This window comes from Ylistrum balloti, unplaced genomic scaffold (genome assembly GCF_031769215.1).
Source record: "Ylistrum balloti isolate Yb309-2 unplaced genomic scaffold, AGI_CSIRO_Ybal_v1 Utg370032, whole genome shotgun sequence".
NCBI classification, from domain to species: Eukaryota; Metazoa; Mollusca; class Bivalvia; order Pectinida; family Pectinidae; genus Ylistrum; species Ylistrum balloti.
This window is the reverse complement of record NW_026782094.1, coordinates 954,748-980,165: the sequence shown is the minus strand read 5'-3', so window position 1 is coordinate 980,165 and position 25,418 is coordinate 954,748. Positions and strand designations below refer to the sequence as shown.

General features: G+C 33.6%; 1 protein-coding gene across 2 annotated transcripts; it reads right to left on the bottom strand.

The window, feature by feature from the left end:
• Positions 1-3,564: 3,564 nt before the first annotated feature.
• LOC132548878 (THO complex subunit 4-A-like) lies at positions 3,565-16,952 on the bottom strand. 2 transcript variants are annotated; one of them, XM_060212776.1, is made up of 8 exons: positions 16,879-16,952; positions 13,502-13,878; positions 12,211-12,384; positions 11,143-11,333; positions 10,426-10,500; positions 9,462-9,513; positions 8,667-8,729; positions 3,565-6,800 (listed from the first exon to the last, which is right to left on the bottom strand). In XM_060212776.1, the coding sequence occupies exons 1-8, from the start codon at positions 16,907-16,909 to the stop codon at positions 6,714-6,716; spliced, it is 1,050 nt and encodes a 349-aa protein (XP_060068759.1). In that variant the 5' UTR covers positions 16,910-16,952; the 3' UTR covers positions 3,565-6,713. The 2 variants fall into 2 exon arrangements, with proteins under 2 accessions (XP_060068759.1, XP_060068760.1); XM_060212777.1 differs by lacking the exon at positions 8,667-8,729.
• Positions 16,953-25,418: the final 8,466 nt, after the last annotated feature.

The following is a 25,418-nucleotide window of genomic DNA, read 5'->3' as shown; positions in this document are numbered from 1 at the left end:
GGTCTTATATGTACACACCAACAATGTACAAATACAAAGCTGCCAATCCTTCTCTTTCATTAGCTACAAAATATCGGTTTCATCTGGTAGAATCTGATCCATACTCTTAAGTACACTAAGGTGAAAATATTGTGACGATATGGTTAACATATTATAGACCAAAATATACACCATATCCTGTATTCAGATTGATTTTGTTTTGTTTAACAATTGGTTATAGGTGTGTGCATAAAATTATAAAACAACCTAAAAAGTTGGTCGATTCCTTGACATTTCGTACACTGCGCTCGTCAGTGCTAGTACGCTCCACACTGATTATTTGTCTGATGAAGGTGACCGTGTAGTCATCGAAACGTCACACTCTAATCTTCTACTGGTTGTGTTATAAGAAATTATATTTTATTGACATTACCAACCCGAAAAAAAAGTTTCGGGAAAAAAAACAAAAAAAAAAAAAAAACCCAATGAAATACGATCCACGGTAAAGATTACAACGGCGAATTGGCGGGGTATTTGGCTGTTTTATGTGATAAAATGTATACCTTTTACAGACATCAATAAAATGTTATATAAGAAACCTTCTACGAGATACCGATGTACAGATTTATGTGATTTTCATATGCTAATCATCTTTCTTGGCTTTCTATATCAAATAACACTTTAACTTACAATAACACGTGTATTATCGTACGATCTGATACATTGTGAGATATTTCATACATTTCACTCTGATGGATAAGTGTCAAGTTTGGTTGCCTTATACAACACTCCTTCCAGATGTCCTGTATATACATGATAGGATGCTGGCTCTAAGCTGGAGAAAACTAGAACGAAGACCTTTAAACTTTTAAGTGGATGTATCCTCTTATTGTTAACATTCAAAAGGTACTTTTTTTGCGTAGTTACGTTGTACTTAAGAAAATGAAATAGTTCTATCTAGTCCTACTTATAATTGGTCGACTCAAATCGCTATATTAAAGTCGGTAAAACGATATCAACATCAGAACAGTTCGGATAGTCTTATCATTTTCATACAAGCACAGGTGAATATATTATTGTTTATAAACTAAATTTCATCAACAATTTGTCTGTTTCTTAACATTATCAAGCTTTTCCCTGAGTGTTTATTTACCTGAAGAGCTTCCAATAAATATAATTCTTTACAAAGCTAAGGATGTGCTGTCTGAATCGACGTGCAAAACTTTGACGTAACGTAGATCAACACAACACCATTATAGCGTCATATCAACTCTTATGTGAATTCAGTCTAGATTAACACTGGACTAGGAGGCTAGCATATCAAATGTTTACAGTTCACATCCAGTGAGGTTTTATAATATGACGTTGCCTGAGGATTTGTGATATAACGTTGCTTAAAAACAAATTTAATTTTTCAGATTGTAATTTCTGCAATATAATGGTTTTATAATTAAATCGTCGTTTGGACTCATTAACAAGTACTTTAAGTCTCTAATTTAATACATATAACTGATTTTACTATTTGCCGTCGTTTCAAAGTTCTTTGTATTAATATTTGTAGCTATTTGTACTTATATGCAATGCATGCATGATTCATCACATCGCTATAACGCCATAGAATTCGCCTACGCCATTAGATATTAATATAAAAAGCATCTCGTTAGTTTAAGGACATAATTGTTAGATAAGAGCTGGGTTAAATGTGTAAATTGGGACCTTCAAGTGTCTGCGCGGACATGAGCAGGCACCAATGCACATAATTGTTAAAGACAGAACTTGAGAGGTTGAGAAAGATAGCGAAATACAATCTTTAATTTACATGAACTGCTGACTCAATGCAAGTATGATTTAATGTCGCAATCTTCCGAAATAAAACATATCATATCAGTCTGTTTCCTGTTCTAGTAAGCCAGCGACAAACGTTGTCTTATAGTTAGCTTTGTTTATATTCAAGTTGAAATTAAATTCTGAGTTACAATAACAGGTATACTATGTAAAACTTCTCAATAACGTTAGAATTCAACAAACATGTTGCCTGTACTATATTCATTGTCAATATTATTTATTGAAACCAATCCATTGTAAAAATATTAAAGATATATCTTTAAAAAAACTAGAAAATGTCTGTAAGACATGAATGTAGAAATAAGATGATGTTCCTCTTTTTTGAGTTATCTCCCCCTGGTGGCCATCTTTTTTTTAGAACGCCGAGAAATTCAACACTGCATGAGGTCTTTCCATACTTGATATTTGTATGAAGTTTCATGAAAATTGCCTTCCGAATGAAGTTGTTAGGTGGTATATACTGATTTGGGACGCGACGGGACGGGACGGACGGACATGGGCAACGCTATATGCCCCCCTATGGCCGGGGGCATAAAAATCAAAACACGGTAATCATCCCCTCTTACATAGCCAAATACATCAATGACGTCATTAAAACCAATCCGTCAGTCGAATTACGTACTTTACTATAGCTAAAAACGTTAACGACGTTGTCAAAACCAACCCGTCAGTTAAATGGTGTACCTGAAATACAGCAAGCAGCGGAGATGATTAGTGACAGGGGCGATAACTCGGTTAGTGATGCCGTTACACACCGAGATTCTGAGGGGCCATAGTTTTATGGGGTTGCTAAGCGCGCCAACTTGAATATCCGTTGCTAAAGAATTCCAAGATGGCGTTTAGCACACTAACCTTCTTTTCTAGTTCTGGAACAGGTGCCATTGAGGCATATCAAATTTTTGACTTATTCATGTGTGGCAGCCACATTTGGATTTGAAAATTTACACATAATAAAAAGACAATCTCATGATCACTTCGGGCAAGATGACCCAAAACCCAATACAATTTCTGCCCTAGTCCCATAAATGCCATTAAACAAAACTTGTTCTATTTCATCTATTGAGCTCCATCCTCCCATCCCCAAGGGACCAGGACTATACATATGCAATTTCCCTGCACCAAGGAATGCTTAAGAACAACTAAGGGTTTGGATTTCAAAGAGTTCGTTCTATTCCTCAAATTGGGTCCTGCCCCTTACGTCCCAGGGAGCCAAGATTTACTGTTATACCTCTCAACCTAACAATGCTTCAGACCAAATATGCGCAAATTCCAATCATTTTGAAGAATATACACTATTTTCCATTTTGTCCCCACCCATCTGACCCCAGGGGTCATTGATTACCCTGCACCAAACAATGCCTCAGACTAAATTTGGTCAAAATCCAATCATTCCTAATGGAGCAGAAGGATTTTAAAGAATTTGTTCTATTTTCCCTATTGGGCCCCACCCCTCCGGTCCCATGGGCCAAGACCCACCCTTCGAACAAAATTGATTCTCTTGCTCCTAAGAATGCATATTTGACAAAACTCCCATGATTTTTACAGGAGGAACAAGGTATCACAGCATTTGATCTATTTTCCCTATTGATCCCAGGGGGGTAAGAACCCTATTTTTTTCCATGAATGCTCAGATGGTTCTGACTAGTAGTGATTTGTAGAAACGCCTGATGGACGACAGACTTCTGCAGTACGACATAAGCTCACTGGGTCAGTTGGGCTAAAAACAAAACACAAACACTGTTTAACAAATTAATCATTTATGATATGAATCTAATGGGTATGAGACTAAAACAAAGGATATACTAGTATCATTATACACTCTTCTGTAAAATACACAATCATCCTACACTATACCTTCACTACGCTCACATATCCTGTAAAAGAGGTAACTGATACTAAGATGTACAAACTGTTTTAGTCTGTAGTAAAAAGTACTTAAAATATGTTTTCATCAAACTGAAAATTTAGTAATCAATCATTTACTATAAATAATACAAGATTTCCCAGGGAATCTTGGTGCCAACCGTTCTTTGATCTTTACTTTGTTTTCTAACGATGAAATTTGAGAAAAATGCATCCAGTACTTCTCATAAAATTAGCAACAACAATCTTTTACACGGATTGTCAAAATCCCAGATGACTGCCAATCCACCATTTTGTTTTTCAGATCAGTCCCAAAATAAGAAATGCCCAACTAGGGACCCAGGAGAACCTACATATGAAATTTGAAAATTATCTATCCAGTTTATTGCTCTTCTAGATAGACCACCTATGAAGGGCAATATGAAAAGATCATCATCAGATGATAGTGGATTTAAAAAAAAAAAAAACAGAAGAAAAGACAACTCATTCCATAAATAATTTCAGGACAAAATAAGCAGCAAGTCAGTTTTTTGAAAGATTATCTAACAAACTGATTTCACTAAAAATAATTATTTTTAGATTTAACATAATTCATCATAAATTGGTTGATATCTATATCAACCAATATCACCGACAGCATTTCTCCACCTGTTGGAGAAGGAAACAATTTATAAATTCAAGACTCTTATCATCAGTCATCTGAATTCCAAAGTTTTATTCTATCATTTCATGTTATATTGTTTCATATGAGTATCAAAGTAATAAAGTAGCTTGACACTTTCCTTTAAAACATAAAATTCTTCTTAAGTTAACTGTTATAGAAAGAAATGATGTTCTTTTGGCTATAACTAATGGGAAACTCAAACTCAAGCTGAAGATTTATTACATATTTCATTCTATTTAAGACAGCGTACTCAGTAAATGACTACTCAGTTATCAATTTTTAATAACACATCATAATTCATTCTTGTGTCACAATCCTTAAGATGTTTTGTTCAGTTCCTGTTTCATACAAGGGCTGATTGATAAGGTGGGAGTCTTGTATTAAAGAAGCTAAGCATTTCACTGCTTCTATTCTCTGACTAATTAAGTCTGTGTACCCAAAGACTACAGTCATGTAGTCAGTTTATGTAAAAAAAATCAAACCCTCAAAAAACTTATCAATCAGCCCTCGTATGTTAGCTTTAGAATACCAAAATAAAGATTTGCACTTATGAAAGTAAAGATAAAAAAAATATCTTTACTTTCATGAATGCAAATCTTAGCAATGGTAATTTGTATTACACATTTTTACTTCATCAAATCAAGTTTCAATTACCTGAAACTTGCCTGGATTAATTTTGATATTTTATTTCATTGCCCTGCATACTTTTCTGTTTCACACCTAATCACAGCGCCAAAATAATCAACAAACTCACTCTGAATTAACTTTGGCTCAAACTATTTGTTTATCTTTTTATTCAAAACATGTGTTAATTGTTATAAAATCATAAATATGATGTAAAGCAATCATTAATATTACATGAATTATGATGATGAACAAAACTGTAGTCTGTCACTTGTGATAATCTCGTTATTTGATATCCAATTTTAAACCTTTAGGATAATTTCAAATAAAAGAGGGAAAGGCACTTCAAGGCTTTTTCTGGGGGCACTGTTGGACCAAATATGGACCCAATTACCAAAGGGCTTTATTTCATACGACCATCAAATTCCAAAAATATATAGTTTATTCATTGAAACTTTCTTCCAAATTGATAGCACAACCTTCCCCCAACTTCTAATTTAGATTAAAAAGCCAATTCTAAAATGAGTTGAAAAAGCCCTGCAGTTACACCATTGGCAGAGTAGAAATATGTCTACCCCAGGGTTAAACAGATAGTGGAAATAAAGATAATTTATTAATGTTAAAAATAATATGGTTGTTATGCTATGAAAAAAAGATTTGTTATTTATTTGGTGCAGGAACATACTACACACCACTGATCCAGGTCTTGTAATTAATGTCAGTCAAAGTTGTATCTCGGTATCCAAACCCATCGACTCAAACCTGATAGGTATATTAGAACTCATCTGTAAGTATCCTAGGCCTTGTAATGATAGGTATACACTGTGGTTGAATTGTATTTAAGTCCTGTGTAAATGTCAATTCTCTGAAAAAATTGACAATGAGTATTCTGTAAACCATAACAGAAAATGCAGTCATTACAATCAATACATCTTAAAACTCAAAATATTTCAACAAAACAATAACAAACTATATGAATATCATTTTCAAACTTTCGATTCCAGAACATGCAAGAGCCTGCTTATTTATGATTTTTGAAAATTTGTGCAGTTTTATCAAAATCTTCAATAAAATGATGTTTTTTACACAGGTTGTTTACCATGTTAATTCTATAATCAGATTACATATTTTGTTTTAATTCAAACCTCAAATATTGAAAAGCATAGTACCCTATGAAATTAACAACCTTTACGGTAAACTGCTGTATATTTTTATTATGTCTTGTTGGCTGACATGACCACATCTGACTATACTGCTGTGTAACTGAACAGAAGTTTTCTGAGGATAAGTGTCACAATTTAGCTGTTGTCCACCATGGTAGTGCCATCTTTGTACTTAAGATTTCTGAAGAATCAATAGTTTTGTGATAGTGGTGCCCAACAGAGCATTGTCTATAAAAGTTACCCACTTCTTGAGGACCCAAAAAACCTTGTAATTTCACTAATACAAAAATAAATGATGTACAAGAGTTTCAAACAAAAATTGAAAATTATGTTAAATGTTTTTTTCAAAACTTAGACGGAAAATGATATATTTATTTCAAACACACATGATAAATATATTAAAATGAAACTTAATTGGAACTCACACACGCCATACACAAACACTACTTCCATCAATTTCCTCTCTTCATATTCATACAGAGTTGCTGTTATTTTACCACTGTACTCCCTTCATATTCACAATGAAACACTGTCATATTGTCTATGAAATGCCTTGAAGTGTTTATTATCAAACCCTAAAAGAAAACTTTTCTTCCATCACCACTTGGTCCAGCAAAGTTCTTGGATCCTCCAGCAAATCGATCAGATAGACTTACTCCAGTCTGTAAAAACAAAAATTTGTAGTATAGTAGGATAAACGCCAATTTCAAAACAAACGCTTTTATTAATTTCATTCACCCTGGAAAACAGTTTATAATAGGACGACTTAATAACAGTGCAAACATTTTATGGTGACATTAGACAGAGGTCAGCTTGGTACAATCGATATACAATCATGTGTGACGGACAATGCCATCAGTCAGGTAAGATGAAATAGCGGTCTATTTTTTCTGAAAAAAATTTTCTTTTGTATTTTCTCCGTCCGGATTATTGACTCAAAAAAGACCATATTTCTGGGTTTGGTTCCCAGAAATTGTGCCCGGATTGCGAATCCAGATTTCCGGATTAGTAGCTCAAAATAACGTTCCCGTCGATTCTCATCCGGACTGCGAGATTTCCGGACCAATGGAGCACGGATTATCGGGTCTCGACTGTACATAACATTACAATTTATTATCAATTAATATACCTATTGTTAACACACTAGTGTATCATTGCTCTTACTTTGATTTTACTTTATACAACCACTCGTGGTTTTTCTCTGGGACCCTCAAATCTTTTTTAATGTTGATTTTGTTGTTAGGACTAGTAAAGGGGAGATAATTACGTCAGACAGCATATATTTGTATGCCATGAACTATACAGTTGGTCTGTATCAAAATTTATGCCAGAAAAAATATTGGTTAACAACCTAAAACTTTTTAGGTCTTTTATTTATATGTGTACAAAAATGTATTATCATTCTATTGAACTGTTATTTTGCGTGTTTATTTGAACATATTTTCTAGCCAATAATTAAATCCAATTGTATGGATCTCCCAAAAAGGAACTCTTAAGTATTCCATTATGACAGCTGTTGTAAATTTCACTAAATTATGTTTTTCATGGTCTCCATCTGCTGCTCTGAAATAATTTCTAAACACAAATTCAGAAAGAAGCGTTCAGTATAATATCACTTTTCAAGGCTAATGGTTCCTATTGAATTGTTTCTTCCTTTTTCCTCATGACTATTTGTTGCAAGGACAATCAAATTGTAAATAATCTGAAAGTGAGAGTACAAATTGCCTGGAAGCAATTTGGTTCGTGTAATTAGTCATTATTGAATTGAGAACCAAATGAATTTTTAGATATGAACTTTGGAAGACCTTATCATGATTCTCTGAGAAAAAAACGTATGCTGTCAAAGTCACAGTGGGCCCACTGTCAGCTGTTTTGTGTTCCAAATCCTTTTTAAAATTGAACATGACAAAACAAGATATCAATTTTAGAGTGAGAACTGATAAAAACTAACTAAGGATATATCAATTCACATTGTATCAATAACAAGGGTCATTTAAGGATGACCTCCCAGGGTATGTGTTGGATGTGTGTATGTTTGGAACATGGCAATATTTTTGTGTAAGTCTCCTTATGATAATGTAAAGCTGAAGCTGGCTTTATAGTGTAACCATACTGAATGATACTAACATTCCTTTAGCAGGAGACCCCATTACATTATGTTGACAACGGGTTAATCTGTTGTGACATGAACACCCAATAAAGGCCAAAAATGAAGCACAGTCTCGGGAGATACCAGCAAGAAGAACAATCTTTACAAAAAGAGAAAGATAATGAGACCCAAGTTTAGACACCTCTTACCATCATGCAATCAGGTAAGCAGGTACCATTCTTACCTGCAATCTGATGGGCAGATGGTAAACCATGAATGAAAGCAACTTGAACAACCAGTAATGAAAATTAATTGTCATATGTCATTGGTGGTGGAATTAATGTGAAAAATGTAACTGAATTTGACAACTTTATTTCAAAATCTTCCCAATCCACTCCCAATACAAACAACATTGCATGTAAAATATCTTCCAACTTACAGAGTTCTGTGCAAAGATCTTTTTCTGCATGTTAAATGACTGGCTTTGGGATGGCTTAAGGTTCTAGAATAAAATGAAAACACTGAAAATTATTCAAAAGAATATATTGTGAACTAATGTATCACAGCAAAAAATCTACAGAATTACCAAAACCTGACAGAGATCTTAGAAGGAGATTAAAATTAAGAAATATCAAGGAGCTGAAACTACAAATAATACTTCATGTCAAAGTGATTAATCCTCTCAAGTTTGCAAAAGATGGTATGAAACTGTTGCCAGAGACCCCTGCACAAAGAATATAGAAGGTCACAGACGGACAATGTCATACCCTAGGGTAACATAATTAAACAGGATATGCTGAAAATACTTCACTATCAAATCTGTATCATGTACAGAACAGGGAACTTATACACCGAATGCCACAAAACCAATCAACTACCACTTAGTCTGCTTTATTTGCCTTCAACAAACACTAGACTGACTTGAATAGATATTACATTGATATGTTGTCCAAGCTATTACAGTGGAACCATCATTATTGCTTGTCATGCATCCTGGGCACATGCAACATACTACAATAATATGCATAGAGCTTTAAACAACATCTTTCTTGTTCTCATCAATTTGCAATATCCACATTAATTAAAATATAATTCCAGCATCATTTTTTTTTTACAAAGCCTTGAAATTTATCTTTAGTCAAGGACTACATAAAGTATGTATATTTTCAAAATGGGCAAGTTTTTATTTTAACATATTTTGTCTACAATGTAATTAATCTGATGAAGTACATACCACAATTTGCTGTCTAAAGGTAGGCTGTTTTTTCTGTTGTTGCTGTTTCAATCTGAAAAACAAAACAAGACAATCTACTCTTCAAAACAGTGTCAGGTCTATGCAATATTTTGAAATACAGAGTATCACTGTAAACGAATAGGAATTTGGAACTAAATGGTCACTTCTAAAATAAATTTATCACAAATTTATTTGTATATGTTTGTATAAATTATTTTGAAAAAACATTAGTTATTCCAGAGCAAATCTATTTGCCAGCATTTTAAAAAAGTTTGCAACATAAAAAACGTGTGAAAAATTTCTGTTATTATCTTTACACCGAGAGTCAGATGCATTATGACTTCTAGATACCAGTTCAGATGGTACTGTCTACCCTTTGGTTTTAGAGAAATTATGTAAAATGCTTTGTATTCTAGTGAAACTGACATCAAAGACATGCTTTTTAAGAAATTAGTTAACTTGTGAAAGCCACAGTATACAAAACTTTACAAAAATATTGAAGAGTAATAATGATAAATTAATATCAATATGGTCAAAATAACGTTAAGGTGTATTAATATGAAAGTTGATGAAATTCACTTGGTGTGCACATGCCTCCATTTACAATCGTTTTCAAAGTGAAGTCAGGAAATTCTTCATATGTTTTTGTAAGAGATTGATATCTACTACAACAATGTATACTTCCTATTCAGACTACACAGTGACCCCTCGAATTCCTCACACCTGAATCTACCTTCTGAACTTTATATAATATCATTTTGTATTTTGATAATTTTCATTTGTTTTGATATCCCAATCAAGTTTATCTTAATAAATTCCAGTCAGACTAAGTATGTTTAAGACTTATCTTTGCATATTCATCACGTGGATGTTTTGAATCTAACAAAAATGCCAGATAATGCATACAATGAGACTTTCAGCAGTAAATGGCTATCAGAGATAGATCCTTTGTGTATATTCTTACCTCTGGAGGGGTTTCTGGTTATTTACATGTACTAAGAGGATATTGTCTTGAGTGTTGTTATTTGATGGTCGCCACCTGCAACAGTCAAGATATCACTATCATATCAGATGGTTCAAGATTAAGAAATAACCAAGAGAAGTGGTAGATCACTACAAAAGGCCCAAAATTGCGTGCAGATTATCATTCTTATCAAAGATCAAAATACATTCTGCTTTTCATAAAAAACTGAGATATTTTCTCATAAACAGTTTATATTATTTAACATATCATTAACAACATTTCTGCCATGCTACCTTAACCTTTGCATCTTATAAAACATTTTGCTGTCTGTAATTCTGCAATTTGATTTTCATAATAATATTCAATAACTTTTTCATCAAAATGGGTGAAAAAAAATCAGTGAGTAAATATTATGATGTAGTCTTTCGATTATGCAGGCAATGGACTTGATGATTTGGACAAGGAAGTACCCTTCAGATTAGGACATCTAAAATTGCCAAATGAAAAGGTCAACTGAAACCATGTGTCGCTATAATTCAATTATACATATTTCAAAACTATCTAAAAAATTCTTCATTTCAACTTTTTAATTATTTTTAGTGCTTCAATACAAATTCAATTGGTCATTAAAAGAGAAATTGCAACATTATTAATCTAGAATGACACATGTACTACATACAAATCTAATCAGTTATTTAAGGATTGGTCAACACATACTGTCTACGTTTGCGTTGCCTTTGTGATGCTAGGGAGGTGGTACTCCCATATTGTTCCTGAGATGCAAAGTTTTGGTTGATATACACCTGTCCTCTCCCCCGGGCTCCTCTTCCCCTAGCACCTCGTCCTCGGGTTGTTCCCTGACCACGACCTCTGCCCCTTCCTCTGTATTCTGTTGAAGTATATTGAGTCTGCAAGGGCAAAGAAAGACATCTAATGACAAACGGAAACTTTGAACGTTGTAATCTGCAGGGTTAACAGCAACAGTCATTCTTAAACAGGGTCATCTTGTAGTTGTCATCAACAACATTAAAAAAAGAGTTAGAAACCAAGTCACAGGGCTTCAGGAGCAATCAGAGTAGTCACTTGCCCAGAGACAAAACCATGGCAACACAGACCAGGCTGTTTAACAACTTCAGCAGAAACACAAACCACCACAGGTAGAGTGTTAAAACCATGCACTATAAATATACCTGAATCATTTAATCTTAGTTAATTACATTATTAGTAGATATACCGATGTTAATTTCTAGACTTTGGCAATTTCTTAATCGGCCAAAAATCTACAGGATGGAAAGAAAGAGTACCTAGGGTTTCAGAATTTAAGGCAGGGTGCTCAGAAAGAGGGCAAGACACAATTTAGTTTTTGAAAATGCAAACAGGGCACTGGAACACTGGTATTAGAAAAAAGCTTTTTTCCCCAGGAGTTTTTGAAAACATCAATTTCGAGGTCAAAAATTACCAGTTCCGGTTTAAACAATCACATTCCAGGTTTTTCATTATCCAAATTTCAACATCAACACATATCTGAGTCCTTGATTCATGATTTTCCTGTGGGACTCCATCATAATCATCTGTCTCTTTGTAAATGGGCTCTTCAAAATTTTGGAAATGGTGCTTTGAACTCATCAGATAAAATTCTATAAAATTTGCTGCATATACAACACATAGCCATTATTTAGAGATAATACAAGACCAATGACCACTACATGTGTGGCTATGCATGCACAGCAGTCATACAAAATTATATAATAATCTGCAATTTAGATCTAGTACACCTAGTAGTACCTGTAATCCTCTCCTATTGTTTACAGTATTCTGTCTGGAAGCTTTCTGTTGCATCTGTATTTTTGCTAATGTTTCTTTGGCATTTTGCAATGCCTGTAGTGCTTTAGTCCTACGCTGTTGTAAGGTCTGTTTCACTCCCTGTTTTGCACCACCAGTCACATTCTGTCGTAGGTCCTGAAAGAATACATATTATCATTACAAGATCCTGTTTATAATGTAACATTCATGAAAAACACCTATAGCAGAGATTTATATAAAAAAAAAATAAGTAAATTAATTTTTCATAAGCATAACGGAGAACTTTTCAATTATTTATCCTCCTAAAAATCGTTACCTAAAATTTATTTCTGATAGAAAACTTTTTAGTTAATAGAAAATAACAGTGTCTTTAAGTCAGTATTATATATTTGTAAAAGTGTTTATGCCTTTATTGTAAATTTTGGTTTTAAATACATTTGATATCTTTTCTATCTAAAACTACTACCGAGAACTAGCTAAAATATGAATGGTATAGGTGTACCTTACCACCTATACACCATGACCTATGCATGGACACCAACATTGATATATTGACCCTGTAAATGCAACATGCACATCAGAAGATAGAAAAGATTGAAAGGGACCAAATTAGGTACACAATGTGATTACTTATCAGTTCACCTCCTTAATGGAAATTATTTTCTTTGTCAATGCATGGCCTTCCAAATACTCAAATTAATTTTTTTTCAATCTGCTAAACATTTATACTTACTTTACCTGCGATTTTTTGGACTTATATATCTCAGTCCTGGACTTGTGATTTTCCTGTGGGCTTGCTCAGATTTATCGTTTTGTGTTTACACTCATCAATATATTGCAAATAGAGTTCTGGGCTTGCATTTAAAAAAATCTCCCAAAAATTACCGTTACCAAAATGTAACCAAATGGAAAACTTGAAAACTTTTATTTTAATTTCAGATATTTAGTTGTGATATTTTTAGCTTGAGAACTAGTACACTTATCAAATTTCATGTTCATCGTTGTGCCAATGCATGAAGATGATGATGATCTAGCTGCAACACTTTTAGAAATTGTGTATAAAAATCCAAAATTGGGGTTTCCTGAATGATGTCTTAAAAACGATGGAGCTGGAAATGAAATACCTGAAACGGGTTGGAAAACAGAGACTGATTTGGGCCTTATCTTCAAGTTGATTCTAAATCAAAGTCAGGACATATTAGTCAATGGACAACTTAATACCAGCCTGGTAATTATATTAAACAGTAATTGATGTTTGGAGTGAGAAACTTACTGATACACTCCTGTTTAGAGGACTGATTCCAGCTAAATTTCCTCCTCGACCTCTCCTTTGACCCTGCTGGCCTCGACCTCTTCCACGGAATCCACTTGCATTTGTTTTTAATTGTTTAAACTGGTTTTGTCCTCTGCCTTTGAAGGTGGTCTGACCTCCTCTTGCCTTTTTCAACTGACCACGTTTAAGACTATTACCACGAGTGGAAACTTTACTACCACGAGTGGAAACTTTACCACCACGAGTGGTACCTCTTCCTCGTCCAGCAGACATGCCCCTGACACTTAATACACCCCGGCCGCGTCCACCTCTGGCTCCTCGTCCACGACCTCTTCCTTTGCCTCTCTGTTCTTTTCTGTTCAATTTGATGATGTCATCTGAAATGAAGATAAGTCTTACAATTGAATCATTATTCTGAGATACAAAGAATAATACAAGATTTGATAAAGCATGGGCAATTTCATTTGAAATATACCTTGACAAACTATCTGTGATATGGAGCTTATAGTAGGGATGTAATGAAATAGTGATACCAAGATCTACTGGAAAGTCGCACAGGGCGGCTAAAGGGAAAACCTCTAAATTTCAAAAAAGATAAGGATCAAATATGCATGTGTTCAGGACGGTTACGGATGGTTAAGTTTTCATTTATTTTGTGGACTTATGATAAGTCTACGGTGTAGCAACATGAGAAGTATACCACAGGACTGGATCTTCAATGTAACATTTGATGTTCTATATGTGAAATATAGATATCATATACTTTAAGATAGCTGGAATTATATATATCTGAATTTCATGTCTATTAATCCTGCTATTTTTACCATATTATGATAGTTATATTTCACATACAAAATGTCCAAATCCTGTAGATATACTTATGTTATGCCAATGTCGTCAGGGTCAATTCTCATACTACCTACAATTGAATACTTCATTGTTACATGTTAATCATTTCCAATTTTTTTTTATTTAGTGAATGAATTTCAAGTCAACTGCAGCCATATATCTGGTTAAATGTGTTCTAGGTCATGCTTGCTTTGTGATTACCTTATAGCTATCTGGCTCTCTGGAGGGAAATCAGACTCAATATTGTCTTTAAATTCCATTAGTTTACCCATTGTGACAAATAAACAAAAGTCATGTGAATAAAAAGTAACATAAATATTCTTTTAATCTATCCTATGCCTCATTTTTATTTTGTGCTTTTGTAAAGCATTACAATCCCATAACAATAAATCTCCTATATGAGGTCCCATCCATATTCTTCATCTTCTGCATCATGAGCATTTGATAACAGACATTTCTTTGAAAAGCGCCTTTTAAACACAGAACAAATTTACACATTCTGCTATGGCTTAATTTAGCCTATGCAGGTCGAGGGTTGTAATTACTACCAGACACAGCGACTGCCATTTATCTTTTATCAAAACAGTAGAAGAAAACCTACTAAAAAAATAACACTCATTTTTCATTTATTCATTCATTCACCATAAACAGGATAACGCCAAACGACAGCAGTAAGGTTAAAGGTTACAATTATATGTAAGTAAAATCATCACAACAACATTTATACTTATTAAAACAGATTAATAACTTATCAAGAATGGCTGTCTTGAATAATTCATGTATATATAGTGGAAATCAGTCGGACACCACTTACCAGTATGACGAATGATATATAGATCTGCAGGGGGGAAAGACTGCAAGTCTTTATATACGGATGCAGGGTGGTGGGATTTAAGAGTGAAAAGTCTGTGCAAGTGCTGTCACCAGTCGATCGGTCAAGACAAACTGCCTAGTCTAGTGTGGATACAGGTAAACATGCTCATGTATTGTTTACAGAACAGAATATACATAAATATAATATAAACTTTATTTGTTTTACAACAATTGCGAAACAAGTTATTTAAACTTAAACTGCCTAGTCTAGTGTGGGTACAGGTAAACATGCTCACGTATTGTTTACAGAACAGAATATACAAAAGATATTCCACTCAAGTATGAAGTCACAAGGTTAACACAGACACACATGGAGTACGAGAGTGGAGTGTGTTTACAACTGCACCTGGCTACAGTAACATAAATGATTCAACATCGAATTATCAAGTGTTTAAAGCCTCAATTAACTTGACAGGTGGGCAATGTATTATTATGCTAGTGTGAATGAAATAATAAACAGATAGCATGAATAAAATTTTCAATGTAAACAACTCGTGATTATTTGCTCTCAGCAGTCCCCGATCACCATGACTTTTGTGCACTTGGCAACTCATGAAAGCATCTGCTATTTCGACATACACATAAATGTTTACGGAAACAAAGTTTTTCAACCTAAAATTACTGCCCACCTAAAATTACAGCCAATGGACAGTTTATCGACTGGACAGCTTTCTGATATAACCTGATATTTTGATTGCAATGCACAGGCACAAGATGTATTGGAATTTCAAATATATCTTTTCAACTGGATACACAAGAGATTATTTTAGTTGAAAGTTAGCAATTACAGAATAAAAATTCAAAGCTAAGCAACAATCTTCCTGTGTTGTTTCAATCAATGATTTTTCAAGCAGGACACATCATATATACTAGTGTTATATTCAAACAAGCTTAAATTACCTTGGCTATTCTATCTAACTTCAGCTACTCTATGTAGCTTTAAAGAAAATATGACAGGTTAGACTGGTTATCCGCCTTTCTTTCAACATGTATCTCTTGAATCATTTAATATTCTGAACGTGAATGAGACCACAATTCAAGCATTTACATAATAATGTTCCGTACACGACTACACGTACACGCCAGGCCAGCCTCCTACTTTCACTACACAGCCTACTACTAACAAAATATTGAAAAACCCTGATTTATCAGATTATGAAAACAAAAAACAACATTTAAGTCTATGTATATATAAGTGTATTATGGTTAAATTACGAACATATATCTTAATGTTGATAACTTTAAGGAGCATTTTAAAAGATATTTGCTAAGGACTCTTACCGACGTTTGTTGTCACTTGTTGACGCGTTTTAGATAGACTAAGTAAAGAGAGTATGTACATTATAGTCTCGATTACTCAATCATGGGTAACATTCAAGAAAAATACCGATAAATAACGATTCTGAACAAAATTTAAATCGGCACCAATGGAATGAGTACAACATGGATCTATTTCCTAGCCACTGGTCACCCAGCGTTGCCGTTCAGCATCCCAGATCATCAATTATGCTCTAATGTTTTGAAACTTCAGTGTGTGTTTACAAAATTCGAACTCCAAGTTTCGAATGAATTTACATGTTATACAGACTACAGACCTGACTTCGAATGCATCTTATGTAATTTTAAACCACTATAAACCAGAAAAATAATCTTACCAAGAGACATGTCAATCTTCTCCACCTCCATCTTCAGCTGTTCACTTCTGCTTCCAAGTTGTACAGAACTTGCAAGATGGCGCCATGCGACAGATGGCGCTTCGATCGATATCGACTTCCGTTTCAAGATTATGGTGAGGCTACGGATATCTTTTTCGTTGAACACTGATAATCAGTCGTGATCTACCGTACAAATCAGAAAAAAACAGGAGAAATTATTACACTGACAAAGAGATTTCAAAGGAAATAAACAAAGTAATTAAGCTGTATACATTGTATCATCAATATGTCGCAATCATAGCAGTTAGTGAGTTACAAGCTATAAGTTGACAATTCTGAATTATACAAGCTGTTACAAATTTGCAAACATCTGTAGTTATTGACGTTTCACGCATGTTGTCAGCAGCTGATACCACGATATCAGATAATACATATCTGTCTAATTTTAAGCTACGTGATATAAACTATTTCCAAAATCAAAGGATATAATAAGAAAAGGTCTCTGTATTATATATAGAGTCTAGAAATTTCGTTTTATGATTTTTCTGAAATCTCAAATCCAGAAAAGAATTTATTGAAATATAATCATGCCTTGATTTTTGTGACTGTTACATTTTTATTTTTCATAAAGTGATATTCTTTTGATGCGTGAAGTTTTACTTCTATGGGATTACACTCGCTATCCTCTCTGCACCTCTGGAACATTACATAGCATTTCGGGTGCATATTGTTTTCATGCTGTGTAGGTGTTTGTCTGTTATCTTCTTTCACCTTGCCCTTAACTATTGCACCGTAAAAAAAAAAAATCATTCCCACAGTAGATGTAAGTGTTTCACAAAGTGTGCATGCAATTAGCACGTGTCTTACACGCTAGTTTCGATGTCCTACTTCAGAATTCTGTCGCAACAGGGGACATAGTGTTTCATAAACACTTCTTGTTTTCTCCTTCAACCCGCCAGTCTAGACCAACCGAATTACTTTGCCTTTGGCTTCACTTTTGCCAGGAAATGTTCCGGGGGTGTAGGAAATGAAAATTTTTCGGGTGGGTGTAGGAATTGAAAATGTTCATAACTCCTTGAGTATCGAAAATGGTGCGTGAGAATGTACTAATTCAGGAGTTATTTGAATATTTGTCATTTTCATTGGGATAAACAATGTGCAATTATTCAGGAAAAATAGATCCTGCGAATAATAAAGAAAATCAATACTAAAGAAAATAAGTTTCGTTGAACAAGTTAGTTGTGACCTAATTAAAAGACTATTTAACACATATGTACGTCTCTATCAACCAAGTCTTTTACAATACATAGTTAAGACAATTTACCAGTTGTTAAGTCGTTTAATCAAAACAGGTCTGTAGGTATGTCCGTTGTATATTATTAAACTTGCACAATTGTTTTGTCATCTCAATAGGGGCGACAAACTAGGTCATATATTGTTTGGGTGCAGTGTGTTTACACAAACAGATTAAATTGAAAGTTTATCAGTTGGAAGCGCGCTTCCTACGCTGGTGTTGTCACAGATAAATCTTCATATAGCCTTACTGAAATTGAACCCTGCGTCATTTAACGTCGAATAAATCTGACTGAACGCAAAGTCTTGCAGATTAATATTACGGCAGTTTTATTCGCATTGATAAATTACTTTATTCGTAAATGACTGATATAGATTATAAAGAGAATCATGAATTTATCACAACATGAATATTGCTACCTTTCTTCTACTGTTTAATATACTTGTAATAAGATAGCTTTGGAAATTCTTCGGATATTGTTCTGCACAAGGACTAGAAAGATTTTCAAAACCTTTTTCCCCGTGTATATTTTTTTTATTAATGAAAACAAATTCTACACAAACAAACAAAACTAATATCCATCTGTTTAAGACTTACAGACCACTTGTTGTCATTTACTCAAACAATGATAACATAATTAAATACGTCATAGTTGTACTCCATTGAAATGAAATACAAAGAAAAAAAATCAAGTCAACCAAAATATAAACTAAACAGAAGGTAACTATCCCGCAACATCAGATTAAACTTAAATATCAAAATAATCACAGCATCTTGTAAATAACACAACGATACAGCAGGTGCCCGTCCGGTCCTGTTGTTCGGAAGTATCTTGTATCACTGTTCTTTGTTATGCCAGAGGCAATCCGAAGTTGCTCTGTAATCCTAAACCATATAGTTCAAGATCCCTGACTTTCGTATCTAAATACCAATCCAAGTCATCATGATGAGTTTGAAAATCATAAAGCTTTACTTTGTCGCGTCGTTTGTTCCTGTACTCGTTAATCTGCAAAACAAAACAGAAATCGTATAATAGTTCAGAGACGTCAAGTGAATGCTAGCCGTGAGAAATGTTTGAAGAGGTTAACCAGTAAATCAAATGTGTAAACTGTGATGTAAGTAACAGCTATCCAGTTTTGGGAATGTAAGCTGGTAAAGTTAGTATGTGTTATCCAGTAAAGGGAATGTAAACCAGTAAAGTTTATCCAGTAAAGGGAATGTAAACCAGTAAAGTTTATCCAGTAAAGGGAATGTAAACCAGTAAAGGTTATCCAGTAAAGGGAATGTAAACCAGTAAAGTTTATCCAGTAAAGGGAATGAAAACCAGTAAAGTATATCCAGTAAAGGGAATGTAAACCAGTAAAGGCTATCCAGTAAAGGGAATGTAAACCCGTAAAGTTTATCCAGTAAAGGGAATGTAAACCAGTAAAGTGTATCCAGTAAAGGGAATGTAAACCAGTAAAGTAAGTAAACGTTATCCAGTAAGGGAATGTAAACCAGTAAAGTTAGTAAACGTTATCCACTAAATTGAATGTAAACCAGTAAAGTGTATCCAGTAAAGGGTATGTAAATCAGTAAAGTGTATCCAGTAAAGGGAATGTAAACCAGTAAAGTTTATACAGTAAAGGGAATGTAAACCAGTAAAGTTTATCCAGTAAAGGGAATGTAAACCAGTAAAGTAAGTAAACGTTATCCAGTAAGGGAATGTAAACCAGTAAAGTTAGTAAACGTTATCCACTAAATTGAATGTAAACCAGTAAAGTGTATCCAGTAAAGGGTATGTAAACCAGTAAAGTGTATCCAGTAAAGGGTATGTAAACCAGTAAAGTGTATCCAGTAAAGGGAATGTAAACCAGTAAAGTTAGTAAACGTCCACTAAATTGAATGTTAACCAGTAAAGTGTATCCAGTAAAGGGTATGTAAATCAGTAAAGTTTATCCAGTATAGGGAATGTAAACCAGTAAAGTTAGTAAACGTTATCCACTAAATTGAATGTAAACCAGTAAAGTGTATCCAGTAAAGGGTATGTAAACCAGTAAAGTGTATCCAGTAAAGGGTATGTAAACCAGTAAAGTGTATCCAGTAAAGGGAATGTAAACCAGTAAAGTTAGTAAACGTTATCCACTAAATTGAATGTTAACCAGTAAAGTGTATCCAGTAAAGGGTATGTAAATCAGTAAAGTTTATCCAGTATAGGGAATGTAAACCAGTAAAGTTAGTAAACGTTATCCACTAAATTGAATGTAAACCAGTAAAGTGTATCCAGTAAAGGGTATGTGAACCAGTAAAGTAAGTAAACGTTATCAAGTAAAGGGAATGTAAACCAGTAAAGTGTATCCAGTAAAGGGAATGTAAACCAGTAAAGGCTATCCAGTAAAGGGAATGTTAACCAGTAAAGTTTATCCAGTAAAGGGAATGTAAACCAGTAAAGTTAGTAAACGTTATCCACTATATTGAATGTTAACCAGTAAAGTGTATCCAGTAAAGGGTTGTAAATCAGTAAAGTTTATCCAATATAGAATGTAAACCAGTAAAGTTAGTAAACGTTATCCACTAAATTGAATGTAAACCAGTAAAGTGTATCCAGTAAAGGGTATGTAAACCAGTAAAGTGTATCCAGTAAAGGGAATGTAAACCAGTAAAGTTAGTAAACGTTATCCACTATATTGAATGTTAACCAGTAAAGTGTATCCAGTAAAGGGTATGTAAATCAGTAAAGTTTATCCAATATAGGGAATGTAAACCAGTAAAGTTAGTAAACGTTATCCACTAAATTGAATGTAAACCAGTAAAGTGTATCCAGTAAAGGGTATGTAAACCAGTAAAGTGTATCCAGTAAAGGGTATGTAAACCAGTAAAGTGTATCCAGTAAAGGGAATGTAAACCAGTAAAGTTAGTAAACGTTATCCACTATATTGAATGTTAACCAGTAAAGTGTATCCAGTAAAGGGTATGTAAATCAGTAAAGTTTATCCAATATAGGGAATGTAAACCAGTAAAGTTAGTAAACGTTATCCACTAAATTGAATGTAAACCAGTAAAGTGTATCCAGTAAAGGGTATGTAAACCAGTAAAGTGTATCCAGTAAAGGGTATGTAAACCAGTAAAGTGTATCCAGTAAAGGGTATGTGAACCAGTAAAGTAAGTAAACGTTATCCAGTAAAGGGAATGTAAACCAGTAAAGTGTAACCAGTAAAGGGAATGTAAACCAGTAAAGTTAGTAAACGTTATCCACTAAATTGAATGTAAACCAGTAAAGTGTATCCAGTAAAGGGTATGTAAACCAGTAAAGTGTATCCAGTAAAGGGAATATAAACCAGTAAAGTTTATCCAGTAAAGGGTATGTAAACCAGTAAAGTGTATCCAGTAAAGGGTATGTAAACCAGTAAAGTTGATCCAGTAAAGGGTATGTAAACCAGTAAAGTTAGTAAACGTTATCCACTAAATTGAATGTAAACCAGTAAAGTTAGTAGACATTATCCAGTAAAGGGAATGTGAACCAGTTAAGCTTTCTAAACCTGTAAAGGAAGTGTTAACGGGTAATGTTTATAAAAGTTATCTAGCCAAAGAAGTATAAACCAGTGATGTTGGTATGAGTTATCCAGTAACGAGAATTTAAACCTGTGACAATAAACCAATAAACTATGGACAACTGTGTCCCTCTTTTGACTGACATCGTTTTTCACACCAGGTTGAGTCTATCAAATAATCCACTTACCGAGACCTTTTCCAACAAAGCAGCCAATAGGGAGTTATTTCCACTAATCTGTGTGATGGATATGCTTCTTTTGATTTTCATATTGTTTATTTTTCGTTTCTAATTGGTAACACGCATGCTTGACTAACATATGGTGTTTACATGTCGTAGTGGAATTGAGATTCAAAATTGGAATTTTAGTTAAAGGGAAAACATATTCTGATAGTGACGATGAAAAGTGATTTATCAAGCTAGTCCGTGTTATTTACGTAGTTTCTGATCAAGCGTAGACCGAAAATATAGAATAATCCAATTTGCATATCTAAATATGTTGTCAAATATATATATAGAGAGAGAGAGAGAGAGAGCTTCGTTTGGCTGATGCAATTTTGATATTAAAATTGTTTTTCTTAGTTTCGGATCGCCGTATATAAGTAAACCTAACGTGAAATTCTCACTGAGTGGTTGCAAAGGTGTTATTGACAGATATCGGTTCTGAGGGTATAAGGGACAGAATCAGACTGTCAACGATTTCGTCACACGGGTTACCGCATCTGATTACGAAATTTACTGAATTATGGCGCTAGTGCACATCCTCATTATGATTTTTTGGAATATCTTCAGTCATCTCCTAGGCTTCACATTTTAGGCCCTAAGCCTCAGTAACGAATTACAGAAGGGTGAAACAGCTGTATGGTGCTGTTTAATTCATTGTTTGACTCTACTTTTTCTAACTCTGAATTTATATTAAATTGTGATATTCACTTATCATTTGTACAATCATTGTGATAACACAACTAGGTCACTATTTGGGAATAAAGATTTACGTACCTTATCAGTTCTTCCCGTAAGTATTTGGTCATCTCTCGGGCAACAGCAACAGAATATCATCTGAAATACTGTTATAAATAATTGAATGTAGATGGGAGGAGTAAACAAATGTTTACAAGGCCGTAAAATATATAAACAGGGCTAAGGCACGTTACATGATATTGAGAAGATAGCAGCGTAAAATATTGTTCGTATAACTCTATAATAATATAAATGTAAGCCATGATTGATGTATGAAATGGTGTTATGGACCATAACATGCAGATATGATGCTTTTCCTTACATACAAACATAAAATTCTGACAGAACTTTAAAAGTTGTCAGCAATATTAATGAGTATTCGGTACATAATATTGAAAAACGCGTGTACTTTGTTGCAAACAAATTTTACAGAAAGATGAAATTTCGCATTCGCAAAAATTACTATATGAGTAGCATGTAGAATTTGCAATTAGCACAATAATTTTTAAGCACCAGACTTTCAACGCGAAAAAACGGTAAAACAATTTTAATGCTAAATCATATATTTACACAGTTGAAATCAACGGATTTTTAATCATCCAGTTATGAAAACTATTTAATTAATCAATTCATTGGATTATGATATTAATCATCTATATTCATCTTATTGATTTCAACAACATAGACCTCACAAGTCTTGAAAGAGTCTTCGAAGGACGAAACATATGTATAATTACGACGTTTTTAAGATTTGGCTATGCCATATCAACTCATTTAGTACTAAAAGATGCTTATTACTTGCGTTCTTTTGTACGATTTTTAAAAACAATTTCTTACGGTGTGAAAATTGGACAATTCAAATATACATGCCATCAGGACTTGTTTATTAAAGACGTGTGCAAATCTTCTGCCTTACTAAGACAGGGAGATATCTTGATTCGGGAACGAGTTCTCCAAAAAATTATAAAATGATACGAGTGAGTTTGAGTATAAATAGGTAATATTTAGGTAATATAACAATTTTAACAAGTAAATCTATGACATATGAGATGGAAACTAACGTAAATCTACAGCGTATTTTTTTATAATAATATTATTATATCTATTTTATAATCACCTGATAATTAACTCGACCATGTAATATTTGTTTTTGTATATGTCACTATCGTACAATATACCATGAAGCGTTTTTCACTGACCGCGCCAGTCAGAAAAATCGATTGTGATGTCAAAATATGGAAAAAGGCTTTACGTCATGAATTGAAAATGACGCAAAAATATTCGCCTTCATTTGAATATGTCCTCGACAACCTTACATCAAAACATGTCAAATTGTAAGTTTTCTGAATTATATGACGAAATATCTTCAGTCTGTTTTTTTCATGTGCGATTTTAATTAAACTCGTTTAGATGTTTTAATGTTTATGTGCCAATGCTCGCAACAATACAAACCTTTAAGACACCTTTCGTAAAATCTCAAAAACAATTCACGTGAGAAATTTTTTTTTTTTTTTTTTTTTGTTTTTTGCTGTTAATAATGTTTCAGCATAGTGGTAGGCATTATGTTTTATGACCCTATTACAGTCCATTCAAAGGTAAAATTTTGTTATCTGTGTTACCTGGGACTTACACAGGGCACCTTACGGGCTGATAAAACACTTCGCATAGTTTAGGGTTGTAAGCATTGAACACAAATGTACACAGGGGGTGAACGGCCTATTGGGAGGTCAAATGTGAATATGTATACCGAACTTATCGTTTGAAACGTGAAGCATAGTGTGTTCACTATCAAAACTACTTCATTGCAATTTCCTTAGGCCTAAAATGTTGATTGTAAAATTATAAACTTTTCTTTTTTGCTTCTATATTATTTGTTTGTTTTGTTTTTGTGTTTGTTTTGCTTCATTTGTTATGTTGTATTTTTATTTTTGTTTTTGTTTTTGTTTTGTTTTTGTTTTTTCTGCTTTTCATTTTGTTTTTATTTTTGAAATGCAATTAAGATATCATACATCTAAATATGAACATAAGAACATTCAATTGTCATTGTAATGCAATTGTAATAGTAAACTTACGCTGAGGCAATGAACAATTGAATGGACAGCCACAAAAAAGGGTGAAGGTTATAAGACTTTCTGATAAATCTGTTTTCATTTACTTTTTACTTTGTTTTGTTGTTTATAATGAAGAATCGACAAGGTAAACAAATTGCATAATTTCTAGTGTGTATAAATGAGTACACCAGTTAGATCTGATATACATCAGTACACATATATAATACAAAGTAGATATTTCAGCGAACACGTACATCAACAGAACGTACAAATATCTGCGTGTAATCTTACCTGTACAACAAGGTAGATAGTTCTTCATTGTTAAATGCCCGTGTATCGATACCGGCGTGGTGTTGGATACTGGCCTTGTGTGTTGTCCGTGACATACTTAGCATCATGATCGTGATATAAGTATCTGTGTTTATTCATGTACATTCAACACAGCAGGGATGTGCATATCATATCACTGTTGAATATAACATCTATACAATTTTATTACACTTATGAATATCCTACAGGTGATGCATGCATACATTTCCAATAGCTGGTGTCTTATATGCAATGTTTATACAAAATCTAAAATACAATATCATCTGATTGATAGAATCGTATTTTTCGTTATACGGTATGCAGGGAACATGTCACGTTCTAAAGAGAATGACCAATCGCAACCTGCATGTTAAAGGACATAATGGTCATACTAGTA